The sequence below is a fragment of the Carassius gibelio genome, chromosome A14 (assembly GCF_023724105.1).
Source record: "Carassius gibelio isolate Cgi1373 ecotype wild population from Czech Republic chromosome A14, carGib1.2-hapl.c, whole genome shotgun sequence".
NCBI classification, from domain to species: Eukaryota; Metazoa; Chordata; class Actinopteri; order Cypriniformes; family Cyprinidae; genus Carassius; species Carassius gibelio.
In genome coordinates this window covers 9964397-9986216 of record NC_068384.1, presented here as the reverse complement: position 1 = coordinate 9986216, position 21820 = coordinate 9964397, and the positions used below count along the sequence as shown (strand labels likewise).

At 39.8% G+C, this 21820-nt stretch overlaps 1 protein-coding gene across 9 annotated transcripts in view; it reads right to left on the bottom strand.

Annotated features, from left to right (window-relative positions):
- Nucleotides 1–21820, bottom strand: part of LOC128027467 (protein diaphanous homolog 2) — a 375948-nt gene that overhangs the window by 272190 nt on the left and 81938 nt on the right. For all 9 annotated transcript variants that reach the window (XM_052615104.1, XM_052615108.1, XM_052615109.1 and 6 more), the window contains one exon: nucleotides 5129–5268. In XM_052615104.1, coding sequence (XP_052471064.1) covers nucleotides 5129–5268 — 140 coding nt within the window. The remainder of the gene's footprint in view (nucleotides 1–5128; nucleotides 5269–21820) is intronic.

Genomic DNA, 21820 nt, shown 5'->3' with positions numbered 1-21820 from the left:
CGAGCTTGAGCGGGGAGTTTTTTTGTCGTGAGTGAGCAGGAGTAAGTATTCTGATTAATTATTTTGTATAGTATTTTAAAATGTAACGCCAGTACGCCATGTTAAGTTAATTGCCTGCGAGCTTCTCCTCCTGTCTGTACGGTAATGAGACAGAGAGACGAGTGGTTATGACGCAATCATTAGCCTATTTTTTACAAAAACTGTTTATACGGGGCCATAATGTAACATAGAAGGTAATGGAGCCCTTTATACATTGTCGTGTATCTTTAGAAATAAATAATGGACAAACGGAGTCTTTAAACGCCTCAGATGTAAAGTTATTCGCTGTCAAAGTGACGCCAAAATGAATGGGAGTCAATGGGAATGCTAACGCAAGTGAAGTTCTGCTAAAAGATGGCAGCCCCCACCCGACTTCAACTTCCGGTCGAAGTTGAAGTTACCCCTGGTTTTGAAGCCTAAAGTGTGCAGTGCGGGCCATCGCCATCTTGGAAGCGCGTCACCGCGCGACCCTCCCGGATAATCGAAAATGGGCAAAAAGGCAGGAGCTGATTGCTGAAGCCACACCCACCTAGTGCGACTGCATTGTCAGCAGCGCCAATCCACCTGTCACTCAAGTGGTCACGCCCTTAATTATGCAGAACTTTAAGGCTTAATATAATTTTAACGGATGAGTTATAAAAAAAATTCACCCCCCTCACAGTTGTCATGAAGGGCAAAATTAGCAATATAGACCAAAATCTTTTTTTTGAACCAGGCTGTAAACATGTTTTTTTCTGCTGTAAAGTTGGGCATTTTAACATGGGGAGTCTATGGGACTGACTCTCTTCTGCAGCCAGCCTCAAGCGGCCAGTCGATGAATTGCAGTTTTAGTCACTTCCTTATTGTCTTCACGAGAGAGAGCGGGAGGTTGCCGCTCGGTAGGGCTATAGCCTTCAGGATTTGAGGCTGAACGGATTCCTGTTAAGGAGCATCAAATCTTCAAAGGCACTAATAAGCCCATTACCTCCTGCACATGTGTCCACGGGCACTCAGCGAAGGACGGCCGCATAGGCAGAATGATGGATTCACAGGCTCTGTAGGGCGGCTGCTGGTGTCAGCACATCTTCACACCAATCCACATCTCTGCTTCCTCAGGCTCATGTCCTACACTGCTAACTACAACACAAGCCTAGCCTACATTCAAACCCTACACTGCAAAATAAATAAATAAGCACTAAAACCTCTAGGGAAAAATGCAGCAGCTCCACCATAAAGATTTGGACATAATGAAAAGTTGGAGCCAAGTTCAGGTTTGTCTGATTTGTTCCGCTGCATATCTTTGAGCCTGCAGATTCAACACGGAAGTCACAGCTGGGATTTAAGGTGGAGTGTAAAAGCGAAGAGTGTAATACCGAGGGTTTAGCACACGAAAGTGAAAAGTCAAGGCCTTAAGATGTTCAGGAGAGTGCAATGGGGCCATGTCGCTGACAAAGCGAATTCCTATCGGCGGTGCATTGATGAAGAATCAGCATAGTCTGTGTGCCACTGGAGATCTCTCATTGCTTGAGCCATCGGAGCTGTTGGAATGGATGACAAAGCTGGAGGGTTTTATGCACGAGTGGGTGTTAAGAAAGTTCGGCATTACTTCTTGCATTGTAATATTGTTTCTGCACTACATTGCACGCCTGTGGCATTGTTTGTACAGCTGTATCAGAAAGAAATAAAAACAGAGGGAACGAAAGCATGAGAGAGAAAACGGCTGCCATCAGTTACAGTGCATATTAACTCTCCATAAATGAGGAAATAAGACCCAATGATTATCTGTTAGTCTGCATCTTGGCGAAGTCTAAGAATTCAGAGCTAATGAAACAAGACTAGCAGTGTGAGAGAATGATGGATATATACTGAGGAAAAGCCAGAAGATGAAGTGATTTTAGTCTACCAAAATAAGCTGTGGAGGAATGGGGGAAAATATATATATATAAATGAGGTGAAGTGGGGTGGGGAAGAAAAATGAATTGTTGAAGGAAGACGCTGTATCCGCCCCAAGCGCAGCCATCTGTGTAGAGATGTGTGAGGCTGTGAGCGCCACACCTGTGAGGGACTACTGGGAGATGAGAGTCTTCTCCAGCCCAACAGCCACCTGGACAGCCAAACAGGTGCTCAGCCCAGACAATTAAACAATTACATAAAGACAGGCCAACCAATGAAAGGAGATAAGCAGACAGTGACAGGAGCTCAGCTCTTCTTACTCACACCTATAATCTGTTTGATCAATCTACAAAACATCTTCGATTACTAAATTGTCTAAAATTAAGGATTATTTTAAAAGGATATTTTGTACAAGTTGGGGTAAGCTGACAGCATATCTGTTAGAATTTTGATTACACAATAATAATCATCATCATCATCATTTTGGGAAGTTAAAATCAGAAATGAGAAACTTAGAATTTTATAAAAGCACTTCCTGTACATTAATTCAGTTATATATTGTGTATGAATAAAGCTGTAATTATTTTACAGTCATTTTAGAGTGCTAGGGTTTATGCCATTGCATTGTCATGGTGACAAGCATACTTTATTCATTTGTATGTCGCCTTAACTTGAATTGATCACAGGATATTCTTTTCTAATATTCAAGGACACAAATCTGAGAGATAATAGCAGCCTGTGCCACATGACTTTCTTTTTGCACATTCATATCGTATGTGTTTTTACCAATCAGATTTTTTAAATATATATACTACTTCAGTATATCCCAAATTTCACAAAAAGATGGGAATGGAAACTTGAAATATGAACAGAGGGTGATCCAAACAGAACAACAATTTATTTAACCTATCTTTCTATCTTCTGTGTGGGTTGGAAAAAGTCTAGGTATTCTTTGATTCTTGATCTAAAGAAACTACTTTTACAGTATGCAATACCCCATCTCTTACAAATGTAATAAAGCTGAAACTGCACATGAAACGGTCCACTTATACAGCAGTGCATGAAGTTCTTGTGAATGCCTCAACTACATAAACTCAGAACACTGTAAAGGTTACATTAACATACAGTATTCGGCACACGGGCAGATATTGTGTTTTGTGATCAAGCTCCACTCATATTAACTGTAACGTAAGCACGCTGGTGAGAAGATTGACTATTCCCTCAATGTGGTTAAAAGACAAAAAAAAAGATACACTGGGGTAAAAGGTGAATGATACCAGCACGCTGAACATCTCCATGCATTCCATCACCCCAGGGTGCTTCTGTCTGAGCAAGACTTGACCTTCAGTGGGTGAGTGAGACACCACTAGACACCTCTTCTCTGACTGCGTACTCTCAAGTTCAGCCATTCGCAAAAGCCCGGAGGGTGGTCCTGGCCTCGCTGGCCCCTCAGCACAAACTGCCCTTTTACCGAGAGGAAGTGCTGACGCCACTCGTCTTCAGCCAGCAAGTCTGATCTTTACAAACAGCCTGTCCTCATGGGGGTACGAGGTGTGGGCTTCTCAAAGAACAATTCACGGTATCCTTTTCCCATGATTAATGGCAAACCATGGAGTAAATAATTGGATGCACGGGGCCCTGACGCCACACTGTTATGATCTGATAAAGACAACGGAACCAGAAGCCATCCCTTCATTTAATTAGGGCAATAACAAGAGATTACCTTGAGGCGCAATGTTCTACAACTCACATTCTAGATGATATGTTCCGTGACAGGAAAACAATAGCAAAGTCATTCTGGTGTTGGTTTTCCTTTGACTCACTGCACTGTACCTCCATCTAGGGAGAAGGGCAGGGGCATCTATCAATTGCTTTCCAGTGCAAAACACATCTGTTGAGGGCACAACGCATAATGCCACTGGATCAAATGGTGGTTCTGCTCCGGTCCTTTCTCCCACTGCGCAACGGTGGACCTAAAGAGATCGTCTGCCTGCCAGTTGTGTGATGACCACTTTATATGCTGCACTCATTGATTCACATTAAGAGCCATCTCTCAAACACTGCTCTTGTAAATAATTGAGAGAGTCTGCTGTCATATAGTGTTCCTCTGCGCTACTGGGACCGAATTTAATTTGAAAATCCTGTCCATGAGAGGGGAGGTGATAAGACTTTCTGGGAGAGCAGCCTGGCCCTTTTTATGAATGAATGAATGTATAACGCCTGGATAAAACAGACACACAATTATTCGTTATATTTAACAAATAATCCAACAGACCCCCTCACCCAACAACCAGACTGTGAATGACACCCTGACTCTATCGGGACACACATTGTATTGTGACTTTGTTGACAACACACAGCCCTACTGTAGACACCGTTGTAAAATGGCAGTAATGGTTTCTACTCAAGAGGTTTACTGATTCATTTTCCACAGCTACATTCTCTGGTTTCATTCATCCACTTTAACTCCCCTTTGCATGTATTTATAAGTAGGTTTTTGCGAGTTGTATTTGCGTGCATGTTTGTAATACTAGTTTTATGTTAGTGTTTAGTTAATAAATCCTTATTTGTTAAATATTAATTCTGCTACAGTTACTACTGGCAGCTGATATAAGTAATTGCAATTAATTCTAATTATTTATATACACTTCCCTTACATTACATTTTAAGTACTACATTAGGCATGATTAAAACAGATTTAAAAAAGCAAACAGGAAACAACAGGATACAGACTTTAGTGGAACGACTTGAAAGTGAAGGCGTCTGGTCTTGTAGTGGTGGTTGGTGTGCTTATTAACATTTCCGAGAATGGCTGGCTGTCTGAAGTGTTAAAAAAAAAGGATTTCCTATCTATTAGAGCTTAATAGATAGAGAGGAGGAGATGACAGGGCCGGGTTTAAAGTGGCTGGTGGATACACTCATTTAGCCATCCCATACTATGGGCTATGCTCATTTAACCAGAACTGGGATCCATACAGACTGAAGGTTAAAAGACTCATTGACAGATTTCCAATTAGTATCCTAAAAGAAATCCACCAAGATTGCCATGTGCAGACAGAAAAATGAGGTTTAACTTTTCGTTTCACAGCGAGGATGTGGTTGGAGGTGGCTGGAATAAGTGTTGATGTGTCAAGTTTCTCGTCAAAACCTGGTTGCAGAAGGAGAGACTGGAATGGTTAGTGCTGTGGACAGAGTCTGTGAGAAATGACTGACTGACCTGACGGGGTTGCTGGTCAAGGACACGCGCAGGGACTCCAGGCAGATGAGCAGTTTGTCTTCGGAGATGCCTGAGCGCAGCTCGTGCACGTACTCCTGTGACGAGAGAGTACACTCGTGCTTGCTGTTCCTCAGTCCACCCTGCGGGAACAAGACACATTAAGGGATCAGCCACTGCACCGCTGCGCTTTACACCCGGTTAAGCCTGTCACACATTAATTACAACATCTGTATTAGACTTGATCATCGCTGGAGCTCTTTCTGCTGCTACTTGATATCAATGACTTCTAACGGCTTCATCCTTATGTTGACAATAAATGAGCAAAAGCATTGGAATCCTCATTATTTGTAAAGAGGCAGAAAACAGTAAAAGGGGGAAGTAGTTACCAACACCCGATTTGCGGATGTTGCAGCGCCCCTATGCTCCCAGCTGTATCCCAGTCTCCAGCAGGTGAGAATGATTACTAACACTCCATAACTGCAGACTCACTTCCTCCCTAAATCAGCAGACTGCCCACCCACAGCAGCGACTGACACAGTGCTACCAGCTAGACTAGTCAGCAGGAGCTGCCTCATGCTAATTCTACACACAGTAATGGGAAATGCTCCCACACACAATATAAAAACAGCAGCATAAGAGTGCTTATTAAAACACTTTATTTTTGTGCTGATATGGTATTGTTGAGCTTCAGGAGTTGGGCACTCAATGGCTATTTTCGCAAAACTGTAGCAGAATACAGCTGTCGGTCATTTTGGGGAGCTAAATATATTTAATGTGTGTTCATACACTGTTTTTTATGAAGAGTGACAACCGTGTTAGATAAAGTAAATTTGTTACTGCTGTTAAATCAGTAAAGCTGTAAAGAACAACCCATATGAATTAACTGCATGCTTTTGTGAAATGGGCTCATAACATGGTAAAAATTGACCGACGGCAATCATTTGCACATAAGTTCAAATGAAATGTGACCCTATTTTGATTAAAAAGTTATTAAAAACAGATTAATTGATTTAAAACCACAGAGACTGTGAATCAGAATCCAAAGAATCCAATCAAATGTTTCACACAGTAAACTGAAAAAAGAAAAGTCTCATTTGAAAGCAGTTACAAACATCATCAATGTGTGTAAACACTGTAAAATGGTTCTTAACATTTCTCCGAAGCATTCCCTATTACTGTAACATCTTCAGTTACTATTCATTTTAGAATGACCAGAATTAATATGTAAAATAAATTACTTTGATTTGGTAACATTATGTACCAAATGAAAGGAAAACAAAATAAATAAATATTACATTAAATATTTCAAAATTAATAAAAAATGTACATTTATTTAGCATATAGTTCCTCAAAACTACTATGAGAAGGGAATGACTTACTCTCCATAAATGTGTTTGATCCATTCATGTACTGTATGTTGCTGTATGCACAGGAAACTATGCTATTCACCGAGTGTGTGCACATCTCATACCCCACCGTAATACTGCCCTACCCACAATCCCTCACTTATGAGTAAACCTTTGCACATACATATGCTACATTTCTATTGCCTTATTACTACTTTCCTTTGTGATTCAATTGTTTGTACAGATGAGAGGCTTTAAACAAGCACAGGCGTATAAAATAAAAAATCCTTATAAACAGGAAACAGATCAAATACTAAGAACAAATCAATTTAGTGACAGGTGTGATGTCTTCCCATCCTCTTCCACCTGTACAACTAGGCCTAGGTGGATTTATTCATGATGCTCGTGCATACCTAAATCAATTTCTGAGCAAGCCGCCAAGCTCTTGGGTTTTTATGACTACTTTCTTTACTCTCATGCGTTAGACATAAAGAGTTAAGATTTTCAATCTGTTACCTCCGCTGCACCCCTTTGGCAAAAGAATCGAAAGTGTGCCAGGGTTTCCATTTTTTATATACCACATTACTATTATTCTTGTCGTTTTACTTGGGTTTATTTTATTTTTATAGATTTTTTGGATTTTTCACAGTTGTGTTTTCTCTTATCCAAGTCATCCATGTATTTCTCTTTCTTTTGAAGCTGTTTTCCATCTGTATGTTCTGAAAACAACAACCTGCCAAACGAGGCAGAGGAAAAAGCAGAGGGCGGCGGAGCGCAGGGTGGGCTGTCAAAGTCACCCGTGTAGATGCAGGGATGAATTAGTGTAGACGGAGAAGTATGTAGGGTAGTACGGAGGGAGTATTAGCAGTTTCTTCCCATGTACGGATGTGCTTTAATGTCATCGTCCCAGGATGTGGCTTCCCCAGCAGGCAAGCTGCACTAATAGGCAGTCTTGGAGGAATAAACAGGGCATCTTTGTGACGGAGTCCTATTTCTGCTCTGTCGCGGCGTAGTGAAGAAACTCCGACACGGGCAGCAGCGCTGGTTGATATAGCAACAGAAAAATAAATGAGCCATTACTATAGGCAAGCAGGGGTTGCAATGGGCAGACACTGTACGTGTTGAGTCTGCAGAACGTGAAAACATAGCAGACAGCGCAGTGATTTACTCTGGTGCGATCAGCAGGTATCAGTGTTAGTATCAGGTTTTAAGCAGTTTGTAATACGTAGGCGGTGGTTTAGAACGACATGACGGGTTGTTGTTGCAATAAAAGCAGCCTTGATGTTGACGGGCAGCTGTGAATCTGCACTGACCTTGTGTATCATGGTACCATCATTTGTGTGAATATGATGTTCAAAAAGAAGCTATGCTCTGCAGATTTCTTGCATGTTCTTAAAAAAAAGTGAGATCTAACTACTCTTTGAATTGATGCGAACTCACTTAGTCCATTTTCACTCACTCACACTCTCTCTCTCAATCTATCTATCTGAGGGAGGATAAGACTGACTCTTTTTCCCCAAACACATCTGAGGCGTTTAGGTTGAAGCGATTCGGCTCTTTCTTCTCAGGCGGGTCCTCGTACTTAAATTTGTCTTGATCTGAATCCAACGTAAGATCACTCATTTCATCTGCCTCTACAGTTCAGATGAGGGAATCCAAGAGACCAGATATGACTGGTATTCTTATACCTGCCTGATAGAAGTAATGCTGTGTGTGCGCGAGAGAGGTTATTACTTCTCTCATTACTGTCTGTAGTAACTCTAGTTGCCCCTGGCTCTTTCCAGACCCGCTGCAGACAGCTATCGCAGATCCACTGAACCACAGGCAGAGCTGCTCTCAGTCTCAATATGAGAGGAACCACATGATGGCTGTGCAACTATGAGTATCTTTATATTATTCAGAATATCCTTGGGTTGAAAAGCAAAAGGCACCTGTAACTTTTGCAGTTCTCTATAACATGTTCCTCTTGTTAAGGGTTATGCAAATCCATAATATAAAATATAATACTTTGGCTAATACTCATCCCTGATGCACCAATATTGCTTTTCTTTACCATTTTTTTTTTCCCATTTTATGGCTGATCACACACAATAAAAACCAGAACAGATATCTATTTATTTTTTGAGATAGTAATGGCCTAGAAATTTCCCAGAACAACTTAGCAACCACATTGCAAAGGTCCTGCCTGAGCACAGCACCCTATTGCATCAAAAACACCACTCTAAAATGTTGTGTCAATCCTTGGGGTTTTGAGTATTAGAAGCAGATTAAGTTTGCTATAAAAATTAAATGATGAAAAACAGAGGCGAAAGTGTTCTCTGCATGTCTTTCCTTGAAAAAAAAAACAAGCAGAACACTCAATCTAACCCACTCTAGAAAGGAAGACTCTGGTTTCACTATCCATTGACCTTTACCACTGGAAACCAAAGACAGGCCATAATATGCTGCTTAATGACCCTGGCCAGCTCAATCCGTTGGGATGATATCAACATTACACCAGACCGCACTAATCATGCAGACAGCCACATCCACTGGTTCACTGTAATTGGGTTTCTGCTGTTGGCTGAAGAGAACATGGGAGAATGGTGTGTGTGTGGGCACTCAGCACATAGGAAGAGAGAAAGAGAGAGAGAGAGATAAGGAGGAGAGACTGACCAGCAGATGGGTTGAGTGCTGGAGAGATAAAGAGAAGAAAAACACATAGACTTGAGACAGGAGAGAGAATCAGAGCTCAGTGAAAAGACCAATACAGTCCTCTGACCAAGCCCAAAGTGTTCATCTCCGAGTCTTATTGAATCCTTATTTGTCAATAACAGCATTTCCTGACAGAAACTATAGTGCAGGGAACAATTACTCCAGTGGCCCTGTCAATTGTACTGTGGTACAGGGACACAGGCTGGCTAGGAGTGTGCATGTGTGTGTTTGTGTGCTTTTTCCTGACTGTGATACGGCCTTGGCACGATCTAATGTGAGTGAGTGCAACTATCGCAAAAGGAGAGGACAGGCCCGCTGCGTTTCCCTGCACCGACGCATCCTACACCCATTGATAATGAGACCGCAGCAAACTGACAGGCTGCATGGGGACCAGCCACTGGGCACCACATGCTGGCACAAACATCTGTTTATTATAAGGGGGACATTGACACTTTTTTCAGGATTATCTGATTAATAGAAAGGTCAAAAGCATTTTTTTGGAAGTAGAATATTTTTGCAACACTGCTAATCCACTGTTCTTTCCTATTTCTATTTCTAAATTATGTCATTATCTCGCTCTGTGTGCACAGGATGCTCCAGAGTAATCTGGGTCCAGATCTGGATCTAGATCAGCAGATGCACATCTGTTTGCAGTCAGATATCCACGGAGAGAGCATGATTACGAGCTGATGGAGAAGTGCGATAGCGGTGCGTCACACATTGTGGATGTAATTTATCTCTGTGTTAGGTCACCGCAGCGGAATAATTCTATTAAATTATGGTTCTTAAGAGAGTGTCATTTTAATAGGGAGTAAACAGATAACCTGCTGCCGATACCCCCATGACTTTATCTCTTTCCACACTTCGCATGACCTTGTCGGATATCTCAGTGACAGCAGTAAGGGACCATCAGAGTAAGAGAAGCGGTTATCATCAGCATGCAACCATGAGCATGACCGTCAGGTGTACACACAATAACAGGATGTGACTTAACATCTCAAACAGCAAAAAACGACTACACCAAAACTCCATAGAGAGAGCCGGTATGCACACTATGAAACAGCGGGGCCTTGAAATGATCCTTTGTGCATTCAATGTCTTGTGTGAATTAAATTATATTAATATTCCGATCCCTCCATAAACACCCAAAATGATTGGTGATAATGGGGTTTTTAATTACCTCTTCTTTGTACATGATTAATGAAAATTACTGAAGTGCCCCACTGATCTTTTGGAAAAATAATACAGATATAATGGTTGCAATTAGTACACATGAAGCCGTATCAAACCAAGTGGTTGCAAATGTTTTATTCCATAATTTACTGTTCATAATTGCATGACTGACAGCTTTACAGAGGGGGAGCCAGCACATTCTCCATAGTAAAACCTACAAAACAGGAGCTCACAAGGAAAACACACACACCTTAACAAAAAAGCATCCCACTCTCTGAAGTTTCCATAGTCTCTGTTAAAGGTTAGCTGAATGCTGCATCAGTTGAGATGCACGGACAATAGCACCCATAGAAAGACCCTAAGGACATCCCCTGCTACTCAGTGATAAGTCTTTTGATGTGTCCAGGGAGCTGCACTCGCTGGGATATTTCCCATCAAGACATGCAGCGCTGCACTTTTCCTCTTCTTAAAGAACACAAAGGAGTGGCAGATTAAGCAAATTACCGCAGCATCTGCAACATGATTTGTTTGAGCAGTTCATGCTTTTGACTCCGCTCTAAGACAAATACATAAAAAATAAAAAATAAATAAGTAATACAAATGTGTATTATGTGTTGCATGAACAACCAACCACTCAGTACGTATTTGCATCATTTCACGACACGTATCACAAAATCTTATAGTTTTAACTATGTATTAAAATAATTTGTTCATAAGAGTTGATTCACTAAAAAAAGTGAGTTCATAAGAGTCATCTAATCAAGAATCGAACTATGGTAGACACACTATATTTATAATTCACTAAAACGTACCAGTTAATTAATAGGTATTTGTACATTCATGAATCATAATACACTGATCAAGCGGGGTTTTATTTTATTTTATTTTTCACTAAAATGAAAAGGTTCATAAGAGTCATTTGATCATTAAATTGTACTATGCTATTCTCACTATATAATTTCTGATTTACTAAAACGCACTGGTTCATAAGAGTCATTTGTTCATGAATCACACTGTGCCAGTTGCTCTGCATATTTATGATTTACAAAAATAACCAGTTTATAAAAGATCATGAAACAGACTACACTGGTTATGCTGTAAGATTTTGATTAACCTTCTTGTAATGCGCTTTATATTGAATGCCTATGGGACAAGATATTGCACTGAATAAAGGTTGTTGTTTTTTACTCTTTTAAATTACAGAACAAGATAAAATGACAAAGATACTGCAAATTTCTGTTGAACCTAGGATACCGGGATGCATCTGCTGTGAGCTCCAGTCATGCAGCATTTCACCTGGTCTTAACCACTTAGCTGACTCAACACTACCAGTGTGTTGTGTCACTTTAAAATGGAAACCACCCGACAGCAAATCACTTCGCATCCTCCGCCTGCGTATTACAGCACTGATGCTCACTAAGTTGAAAGCACATAGTAAAGCACAGGCAGGTGAGTAAGACCTAGATAAAAACAATGCAAAAGCACAGCACTTACAAAACTGAATCACAATTCTCTGTTGAAGGGGAAACACGGGTCTCAGGCATGAAGTTAAGTTATTTGAGGATGGCAAACAAAGTAACGGCTACGTGTTGATAAAAGAAGGATCCCTGAAAGGCTTCATGCAACAGCAGGTGGCACAGAGTGATGAGATTACAGTATTAGAAAGCCTTTCTCCCATCATTCCAATGCAAACACAGATTCTAATACCCTGTATATTCAGTTTAATAGGCCCTTATTTACCAAGGCTTCAGGGACCAAGACAGGCAGAATGCAAAAGAATGGTAGGTCAAAGAAGGACAGCTGACCCAAGACTACCCAAGGGTCAGCAAAGGTCTGGCCAGAAAAAAAATCAAAAACTGTAACGTCATGAACTTAGCAATTTAGTCAAATTGTACACTATAAGATTCTATAGAACGACCTTGTGCTTTCTCAAATAACAGGAAGCAAATTATGCTGGAAAATAATTGACAAAAGATTAGAATGTTTCTGAGATCAGAGTATGCATTAACCTCTGTACTGCAGTCCTCAATAAACCGGTTTTGATTTATCATTCTCACGACTTAGTGATGTACGGGCTTTTTTTTTTTCTCTTGGCCTACCGGTCAATAAAAGCTTTTCAAAGCAACAGAACAGAGGCCAAAAGGACATGTTCAGCCTGGTGTCGTTTTTTTAACCCTAAGGTTGTGTCCGGGTCATTTTGATCCGGAGAGAATATTCTTTCTCCAGAAAATGTTACTTGATGTCATCGCATTGGACTAAGATTTACTGACTTTGTTTACACAGGGTATAATAACTTCCACCTGAAAATTTTTTAATTTTCGTTAAACATTTTATTCAACCTTGTTACACTTGTGGTGTTCTCCAGCAAAAATGACCGGCCTACAAAAAATAGGCTATTAATCTCTTAATATGCAATATTATCACCCAATACTGGTATCAATCTTTTTGGAAAATACCTTGAAAGCGCGTGGTTGCTCACTTTAGCAGGACTTTATAAACACATAACTGTCTTGTCCGTCGTTTGATCCTGACAAAGACACACACAAGCACACACACACCACAACCAGGGCTTGAAAACGAAAAAAAAAATTCAATCCGTTCACTTAGAGCAGAATTGATATTTTAACGTTTCTGTTCCTGCGTTCCTCTGATATTATTACCATTCCGAAACCGGTTCGGGTGGAAGAAATACCAGTTAATAATGTTATTTTTTTAAAACAATATTCTTTGCCTATAATTTGCCTAATAATAATAATAATAATAATAATAAAGTACAGCATTTTTTTTACTCAAAAAGAAAAGGAAACAATATTGATCTAACGTTAGCCAATAACCCGCTGCGCTTAGTCACAGCCAATACAGCATCATCTTTTCTAGATTTTGGCCAAATGTAAAAAATAAATAAATAAATAAATAAAAGTATTTTTAAGATATTTAAAAATGTTTGCTGCATTGTAAAAAAAACAAATAATAATAATAATAAATAAGCAAAATTATGTTGTATGTGCACATAAGGCGTCGGCGCGATGGTCATACCAATGCTGGTTATACAGAAGCAAGACATTATTCAAAGCTGTCAAGCTTTTGCTAAATAATGAAAACTGTAAAGCTTTTGCAAAATATAGAAAACTACTCTCTGCGGTTTCGTTTTCCTTTCCGAAAACTTTGGAACATGTCACAATGAACCATAATTTAGCACATTTTTCTTCTGTTCCCGTTAATCTGTCAGTATGATTTAAGTGAAATATATTTAGTGTATGTGCCTATATTCCTTTTTATGTAAGTCTATAGTTTTTCAGTTTTTCTCCTTTCACAGAAGCGCTGCAGGTGCATGTGATCTGTTGAATTCATCTCACACTATCCTCAGATAAACTCTTAAGGGCGGTGCTTTGCCATTGTGACTTACCTATCACGAGTTCACAGCTGAGCGGACATTTCACTCGTTGGCTTCAGCGTCACATTTGCATAGGCCGTACTACTGGAATTCTTGATTGGTTGACAGCAAATTTCAAATATTAAATGGAACGATAAAATAAAGTTATTAACCGGTTAATGGCCATTTCAAATTTTAAAATCTGTTGAAACAATAAAAATCGATTTAGTTTCTGTTTCTGGTTCTGTTCCTGTCAAAATTTTGTTTGTTTCGTTCCTTGAACCGGTCCAGAGCCCTGACCACAACAAAGATTCCTGCCATACAGCTGCACTCGTTCAGCTTTTTGCATGGAGTAGAACAAAATAATCTATAATTCCCAGGGTTTTAAACGGAATTTAAATACACAATAACCAGATCGCTTTCTACTGAACCAAAACAATTAGTCCGCAAATTATTTTCAACACCCAAAATCTAGGGAAGTACAAAATAAATATCTGTAGACATTTAGCAAGTTTTGGAAGTCACATACGGACAATATATATTATAAATTAAAAAGCATTTATCAGTAGATACCAAAACATGAAAAATGTATTAACATTTCAATTTTAGCAAATTAAAAATAAATTTATTCCATGCTGCACATTATATTTTGATGTCAGTTTTCACAAGCATTCAAAATGCCTAATTTAATAGTTTTTATTGATTTATTTGTAATATTTATACAAAATAGTGTAGAACTTTATTGCTTTACTGAATATTGATCAATTTATTGATTAATATCATGAATCTTTACCAAAATACACAGGCTATGCTGAAGGCTGGGAAAAAAGCAAAGTTAAAAATAAGCATGTCTTAGTAAATAAATAAATAATAATTATTATTCTAACCAAATTGCAATGATCTAAATTTAAATTTATTATCTGTTGGCAAAATAATTACATCAGTTACCTCAACTGAGTATCAAGAGCAAATCGTTTCTTACATTTGTATTTGGAGGTGGTAACCAGTTATTGTGCAAACACATTCTCTTAAAGATCTGATTGTATGAGACATCTGCGGTGCAGAAAGTGCAATGCTTTATTTTCAGTTTAGGCAGCAGATTACTGAAAGAGATGCCCTTCACAGAAGATGATTTAGAAGTCAAGTCAAGTGTGGACAAAGTCAGGCTGGAGTTTGTAGATGAAATTAGGCCATTTTTTTACCTCCTCTTAAGATAAGGCAGGGGATGAGGAGGAGGAAAGCAAGTTAAAAACATTTCATCCCATGCTAAATGGATTTTGAGGAAAAAACACAGCTTTTATTTATTTTTTTAATCCAAAAATATGAAGCTATCAATAAAACATTACTGAAGCCAGAGATATATCTAAACACCTCTCTGTGCAACTCTGAAATTCATGGAAAGATGAGAGGACAAAACCAACCTGTTCCAAACAACTCGAGGCTGTTTACTGATAAATAAAATAAAATTCCGGAGATGAGGGCTGCCTCAATAAGCATGGCAAATGAATACATTAATAAAATATTTGGACATCAAAGACAGCGCTCCAGAAAATAAATAAATAAATACAATTACTTGCTTTAAACACATTATGCTGAAATGAAAATAAAATATTGTCGCACTGTTAAGGGTTTTAAGACAATAGCTTAAAAATAAAATATTGCTTTAACTTATGCAAAGAACTGACATTGTTTTCCCTTCTCTGTATTACATTTTTAAAATGTTCTAATTTTACAGTGGAAAAACAAGCTCCCATAAAGCAGTTAGCTGTGGTTGAGCAAGTCTGAGGCAGGGAGCAATTTTTTTCCCCTTCTATCCCGTTTTCTCTAATCATGTCCAGCTCTCATTGGCTCAGTGGTTCTGGGAATGTTTAAAGCTCATAAACAGGCTTTAATGCATTTTAATCAACCTTGTCAATTAGGAACTAATTAATACCAAATAGGAGGGATGACTGTCACTTTGAGGATCAGGTAGACTCTATGAGTCACTGTCTAACTATTACCTCACTGAGACAAAGGAAGAGCAGGAAACTGAGTCAACTCAGCCAAAAAGACCATATAACAATATTTGTAAATGTCTGTTATTGCCTATCCTGCATCTTAATGCAAGAAAACAGCATTAAGATAATGTTAGAAGCTCTGCCACCCATCATAAAGCTTAGAAAAAAAGCAAAGCAAATACTAAAGACGGTCTGTTGGCTGAGAAAAATCACTGCGGTTCTACTCGGCTACGCATTACACATCAAAGAGTACTAGCATTCAGGGGATGCTTGTGAGATGAAGATGTGCTGTAGATTACAGAATCAATCAGCTGATTTCAAATATAAGCAGGCTTGTGAATGCAGTTTTAGATGTTTACAAAAGCAATTCACTGATGTCGAAGAACAGAGACAGTCCAGGATTTCTGAAGTTGTTTTAAACATTTAACCATATGCCTCTTCGGGAGCCAACATTTCCTTAAAAGAAAAATCTAAGTACAGTTCCACAGTACACTTCACTGACTTGCATTTCATGGACCAAAAAATTAAAGTAAATTACCTTATTTAGTCAGTTTTTTTTCAGATCAAAAACATTTTTTGGGAAGGAGACCAGCTGAGATACTAAGACACCTGAGAAAACCACCCAAACTGAGCTAACATTCTGCATTAGAGCACAAAAGGGCTGACACGAATTTCTATTACTGCTAAATTTATCATCCAATGTGGCTTCCTTCGTGCATAGGTAGGGAAGAACAGCTTTCAAGGTGATCTGCTGCACGGTGTAGCGAAGTGTTTATTCCATCCTTTGGTCAATCAATTGAAAGGGCAGTCAATCGAGCTCATAGTCTTAAAAGGTCTGTGTGGACTTCCCGATTCAATAAGCATAAAGGAGAATATAGGCAGGTTGACTGGTAACTTTGGTAGCACCCTGAAGGACACCAGAGCCCAATCAAGGCAAGCTGCTCTTTTTAGTACATTCACACGGTGTCACAGACTCGTAAACAAGAGGCCCATTTAAAAGGCAAATCACAGCGGATCTCATTTGGGCTCAGCCGGAGTCTCTGCTGAATTGATTGTAGCATATGGGTCTAATGAACTGGCTCCTTTGCAGACAGTGGAGGGGTAGCTGCACCCAAACACCCTTACTGGGTAGAAAGACAAGAGTGAAGAAATAAATGAGTACTGGTGTCTGATGTTGTCTTCTCCTTCCCTCCCCCTTATGTTTTATTATTTTCTCCTCCTGTGGATTGTCAAAATGAAGTGTAATCTACACTTAACAAACAGACTGGCCCATCCAAGTCCTCATGTTTTGTTTACCGCAAATAAGTGGAAGCTGCAGATTTCAGATTCAATGGGAAGTCTGATAGACAAAGTTGAAGTAGGACTTTAACTAAGTTTAGAGTCCATCTCTAAAAAATTGACAGCACAGCGGCCAAGGTGCCCAAGAGAATTGGTGCAGAGATGGAGGAAAGACAGAAAGAGACAAAGAGAGACAAAAAGTAACAGAAAAGGCTGTAGTTGTAGTGAACTTGGGGAACTTTTAGTGAGGGCTAAACAGGGCCCCTTGAGTTAGCTGCTAACAGCCGAGGTGGTATTCCTGCTGGGATGAGATGTGTCCGTCATGCAGACCCAGACGCTGACCTGACTTCTGGCTGCTGTAGTGCTCAGGGAAGAGAAAAGCAGTGCTTAATGACACCCCCGCCGAGCAGGTGATGCTTCAACCAGCAGTGGCGTACTATGATATGATATGATATGATATGATATATGATATGAGATATATGATATGATATATGATATGATATATGATATAGTTTTATATTATATTATATTATATTATATTATATTATATTATATTATATTATATTGTATTGTATTGTATTACATTACATTATATTATAGAGAGAGAATTGTAAAGCTGTATCATTCTTTTATAAATTAGATTTAAAAAAAAAATACATTTTTTTTTAAAAATTCATATTGTAATAAATTCAAATTTGTTTATACGTATGTAAATGTTTATGTATACTTCATGTTTGGCAATATAAAAGGCATGCCAATAAAGCTACTAGAATCTGGATGCTTAGCTCTTTGTCTCACACACAGAAATCGAAGCTACGTTTGCAGTCGTGTGTACAAACAACTTATATTACCACATACACAAACTAGTGGCACACAAAATCTTTAAAGCCTACCTTAATTACGCCGGGGTAGACGGCACTATTTATCTCGCATACCCAAAGAGGGTCATGTTTGTTTGGTCTCACTACTGTTTTCCACAGAGAGAAATCAATTTAAAATGTTAAAGAGGTGTCAAGTTAGAAAAAAAAAACGCAACAGCTATTAAAGACCAGATATTCATCATCACCTCCGAGGCTCCTCAGAGAACAATTTTGACAGTATGAACCGCACAGGCAGCAAGCAACAGCAAGCGATGGGGTGGCTTTCTGCGTCTCTCTAAAGGCCCAGTGTCCTAATCAGTGTTTTTGGCTTCATTCAGCCTAAGATCTAGACAAACACAAGCTGTTTCTCCTCAACATCCGCACCATTAAATCGCTTCTACCTTACTTCTTTGTGCATTCAATAGCAGTAGAAATACCTATTAATCATAGCCACTCTTCCCGCTCAAACCTAATAACAGATGCAAAGATCTTTAACTGCCCATAAACGAAGCCTCCAAACTTCAGAAGGCCTGCATCAGCAGCCTGGCCCGGGGAGGCTCTGGCATGACTACTCTTACAAAGCAAGATTAATTAGCCTGTTGAATGGAGACTTGTCTCAGCTTTGGCAATTTGCCTGTACTACAGCCGGTGCCGGGTGGCTTTGGGACCTCCTGTGGATTTGCGGCGAGGTTGGGGAGCTCCATCGTGTCGCTCTCGGCTTAGCTCGGTTCCTCAAGTAGGACACGCCGAAATAAGATGGAGGTGCTTGTTTGGAGAGGCTGAGCTGCCTGGCTAAGTGGAAACAGGCAATAACTCTTTGTTAAGGTGCTGGGCGATTTGTTAACAAATGAGAAGAAGGATACGAACGAGGCACCCACCACATCAAATCTGCAAACTGCTGTTAATTTACTAGTGCTTTAAATAGAACGTCCATTTGAGTTGGCTATGTAAAAGTATGTCAGGGCTGGGTGGAAAATTATGTTACATACACATTGCACACATTTATCTACTATGAGATTACAAGATAGCAAAGAAAGGCTTGTTGCTGAGTAGGGGGGCAAATATCACTGTCTTTCTTTAGTAGTACAGCTCTGTAGGGAGAGAATTTGCGCGTTTAGGTATGAGCGTGGGCTCTTTTTTTACATTGGTGAGACAAGAGTGTTATAGTCTTTCATGCAGAGGCCTGCAGGTGATCTTCCACTCAGCTTCTAAGAAATGACAGGTGTGACCTTTCAACAACCAGTGCTTCTTCCTTCACTCTAAGACCATCTTCCTTTCCACCTCTCTCGTCTCCATGCAGACTTCAGATGTAGGAATATGCACTTGCACACAGGACCCCATGCCACCTCGAGCTACGCGGCGCGACTACAGGACTCGCATGAAAAATAGATCACCTAATGCCTTCAGATAGAATCATTCATCAAGGATAGAGTGAAAGATCATTGCCAGCGACCAGCCTGCTGTGCTTTGTATCATGTAAAATATTCTATACACACAAAAACCACGCCAAATCTAAGGACCACAAACCCTGTCCCACTGGTACTGTGTTTACTGGCTTTTTGTTTTCAGCTCCACTCCAAGTTGGGCAGTATCAAAAGTGGGGTTGTCTTTTAACACAAAGCAACTGAGGCTCATGGGGACCGAGAGCAGGAGGAAGTCTGCTACCCCTGGAGACGGTAGCCATGCCAACTGGAGTTGAGCAACCAAAACCAGTTAACCTCAGTGACGGCAGTCCAGGCCCACAGGTACACTAGGCAATGGTGTGTCCCCATTTACCCCACCCTCTGTTGATTCTGAATCGCCACAGAGGAATTAGTTTGAGCAAGAGGGCAAAAGTTAACTGCACCGGGGCACTATTTTTAAGACGACTTTCTAAGCATTGGTTTCTCTACACAACAACAGTGCCTGAAATCCACAAAGCTGCACATCACTTTATTCATTCCAGTGTTGCATCTTTTTTCTTGATGGAGTTTTTTTCTCTTTGGCCTGTATTAGAATTCTATATTATTTTCTTAAAACAAATAAAAAAGAGCTTGTGTGAAATTAAGCATCACAACATTAGAACATACAGTAAGAATGAATTATCCATACTCAGTTTACTTAAGGATTGAAATTATACATACACGCACTAACAATATAGACTAGGCAGATCAATAATGTACTGCTAGATCAATACAATTCATCTGCTTTCCTGTTAGTCTATCATGTATCGGTAATCAAAGACTCAAAGAGAACTTTAGGAGAAATTTCAAAGCCTGAAGGTTCACTATAGCTGATTTTGTTTGGCGCCTGAAAACATGCTAATGAGGGATGTCCAGGAACACGCAAAGTCTGCCAGCAGAGACATAGTGGGTGGAAAACACAACACTTCAGAGGCTCCAATACAAACAAAACAGAGACAACTTCAGTTTTCGCTAGACGGCACTAATTGCCCCCCTACACAAACTATCTCAAGCTGTATGTTACCAGAGATTCATAAACCTTTGACAACACTATTGACAATAGGGATGCACTGATCCCACTGGGCTTTGTTTTCTCTTCTTTGAGATTCTTTGTGGAATATCAATTGTGTTTGTGCTATGACTACATAAAAATACCAACAAGAGAAAACAACAAATAGAAACAATAGACCGAGTGCCAAGGGGAGGGGGAAGTATCTGAAATATACACTACATACTCTTCTCTATCGTAAGTTGAACTGAAGGTACCCTGAGGGCCTTCTCTTCGCATTTACTTCATCAAACCCTAAGTACTTACAGTCTTTTGCTAGTCACATGCCATAAAAGATTAGGCCACATTTGCACTAAAATACAGCCATAATATCCTACGCCACCTTCAAAACGAGTCACACAATCCACGGAGGTAACAACAAGCGAACTGTTGACGAAGCAAACCTCAATGCTTGGTTAACTGTGATTTTCTGAGGCCCTGCACACCATCAATCTGTCTGTTTCTTCTCCTCCTGTTGGCGTGTTTGCACTGGTTAAGCTGAGGCTGGGGGCCTAGGAGTTGCAGGGGGTAAAGTGCTTTGAGAGAATTGTGATTTGGTTTCAAATAGACGGCCCTGGGAACAGAAGCTTCAAAGTGGAGTCTGACTTGACTCCTCCACTTGTGTCCTGGCATTTTTTGTGTAGTGGAATGGAAGATGTTGTGTTTGAAGGATGCTCATTTAGAGCACGTTCTCCTGGGGCGGCAAGGCCTGCCGGGGTTTTCTGAGCATCTTGAGATCCAGCACAGCTTGATTCAGATCCGGAGACAATGGAGAGACACAGAAACGGCACAGGACAAGAGGGAATACACAAGCGTGTTCCTTTGTGCAAGCAAATGAGGGCTGGCATTTCACACTATTGTTGCTGATCTGTTTATCATTCAGTTTTCCTTTTTCCCCCCCTCAGCCTCGCTACCCAAAGCACAACTAGAGAGTGAAAAAGAGGAGGACAGCAAGTAGGATGCTCAAAATGTATGACAGGAAGTTGGCTGTAATGAAGCGGGAGCAGATGTTTCAGGGTTCCAGCAGCAGGTGAGTTCCTTTATGGCAGCGTGAGATACAGATGCACTTACGACCATGCAAATCAACACAGGCTCACAAAAACTCACAGAACATGTTCGGTGTAATGGCTATAAATAATTCATCTTTTACAGATCTGTACATGGAAATGATCTTGAGGAGAAGATTACAGGTGTTTCGTGCCATTACATTTGTAAACAAAACATGCTGAAGCTAAAATGATTGGATCACATGACTGAAGACTGAAGTAATGACTGGAATAATGGTAATCACAGGAATTAATTAAATATTAAAATATATTAAAACTGAATAAATTTCAGTTGATTATTTATTATTTACTTATTTTTTCAAATTATTTTCAATTTTCTTTCAATTTTTAGATATACACACTTCCATTCAAAAGTATTAACTTGAAATCTAACGAGAAACCTTTAACTGGCTTATTTAGCATCCATAATGTGAT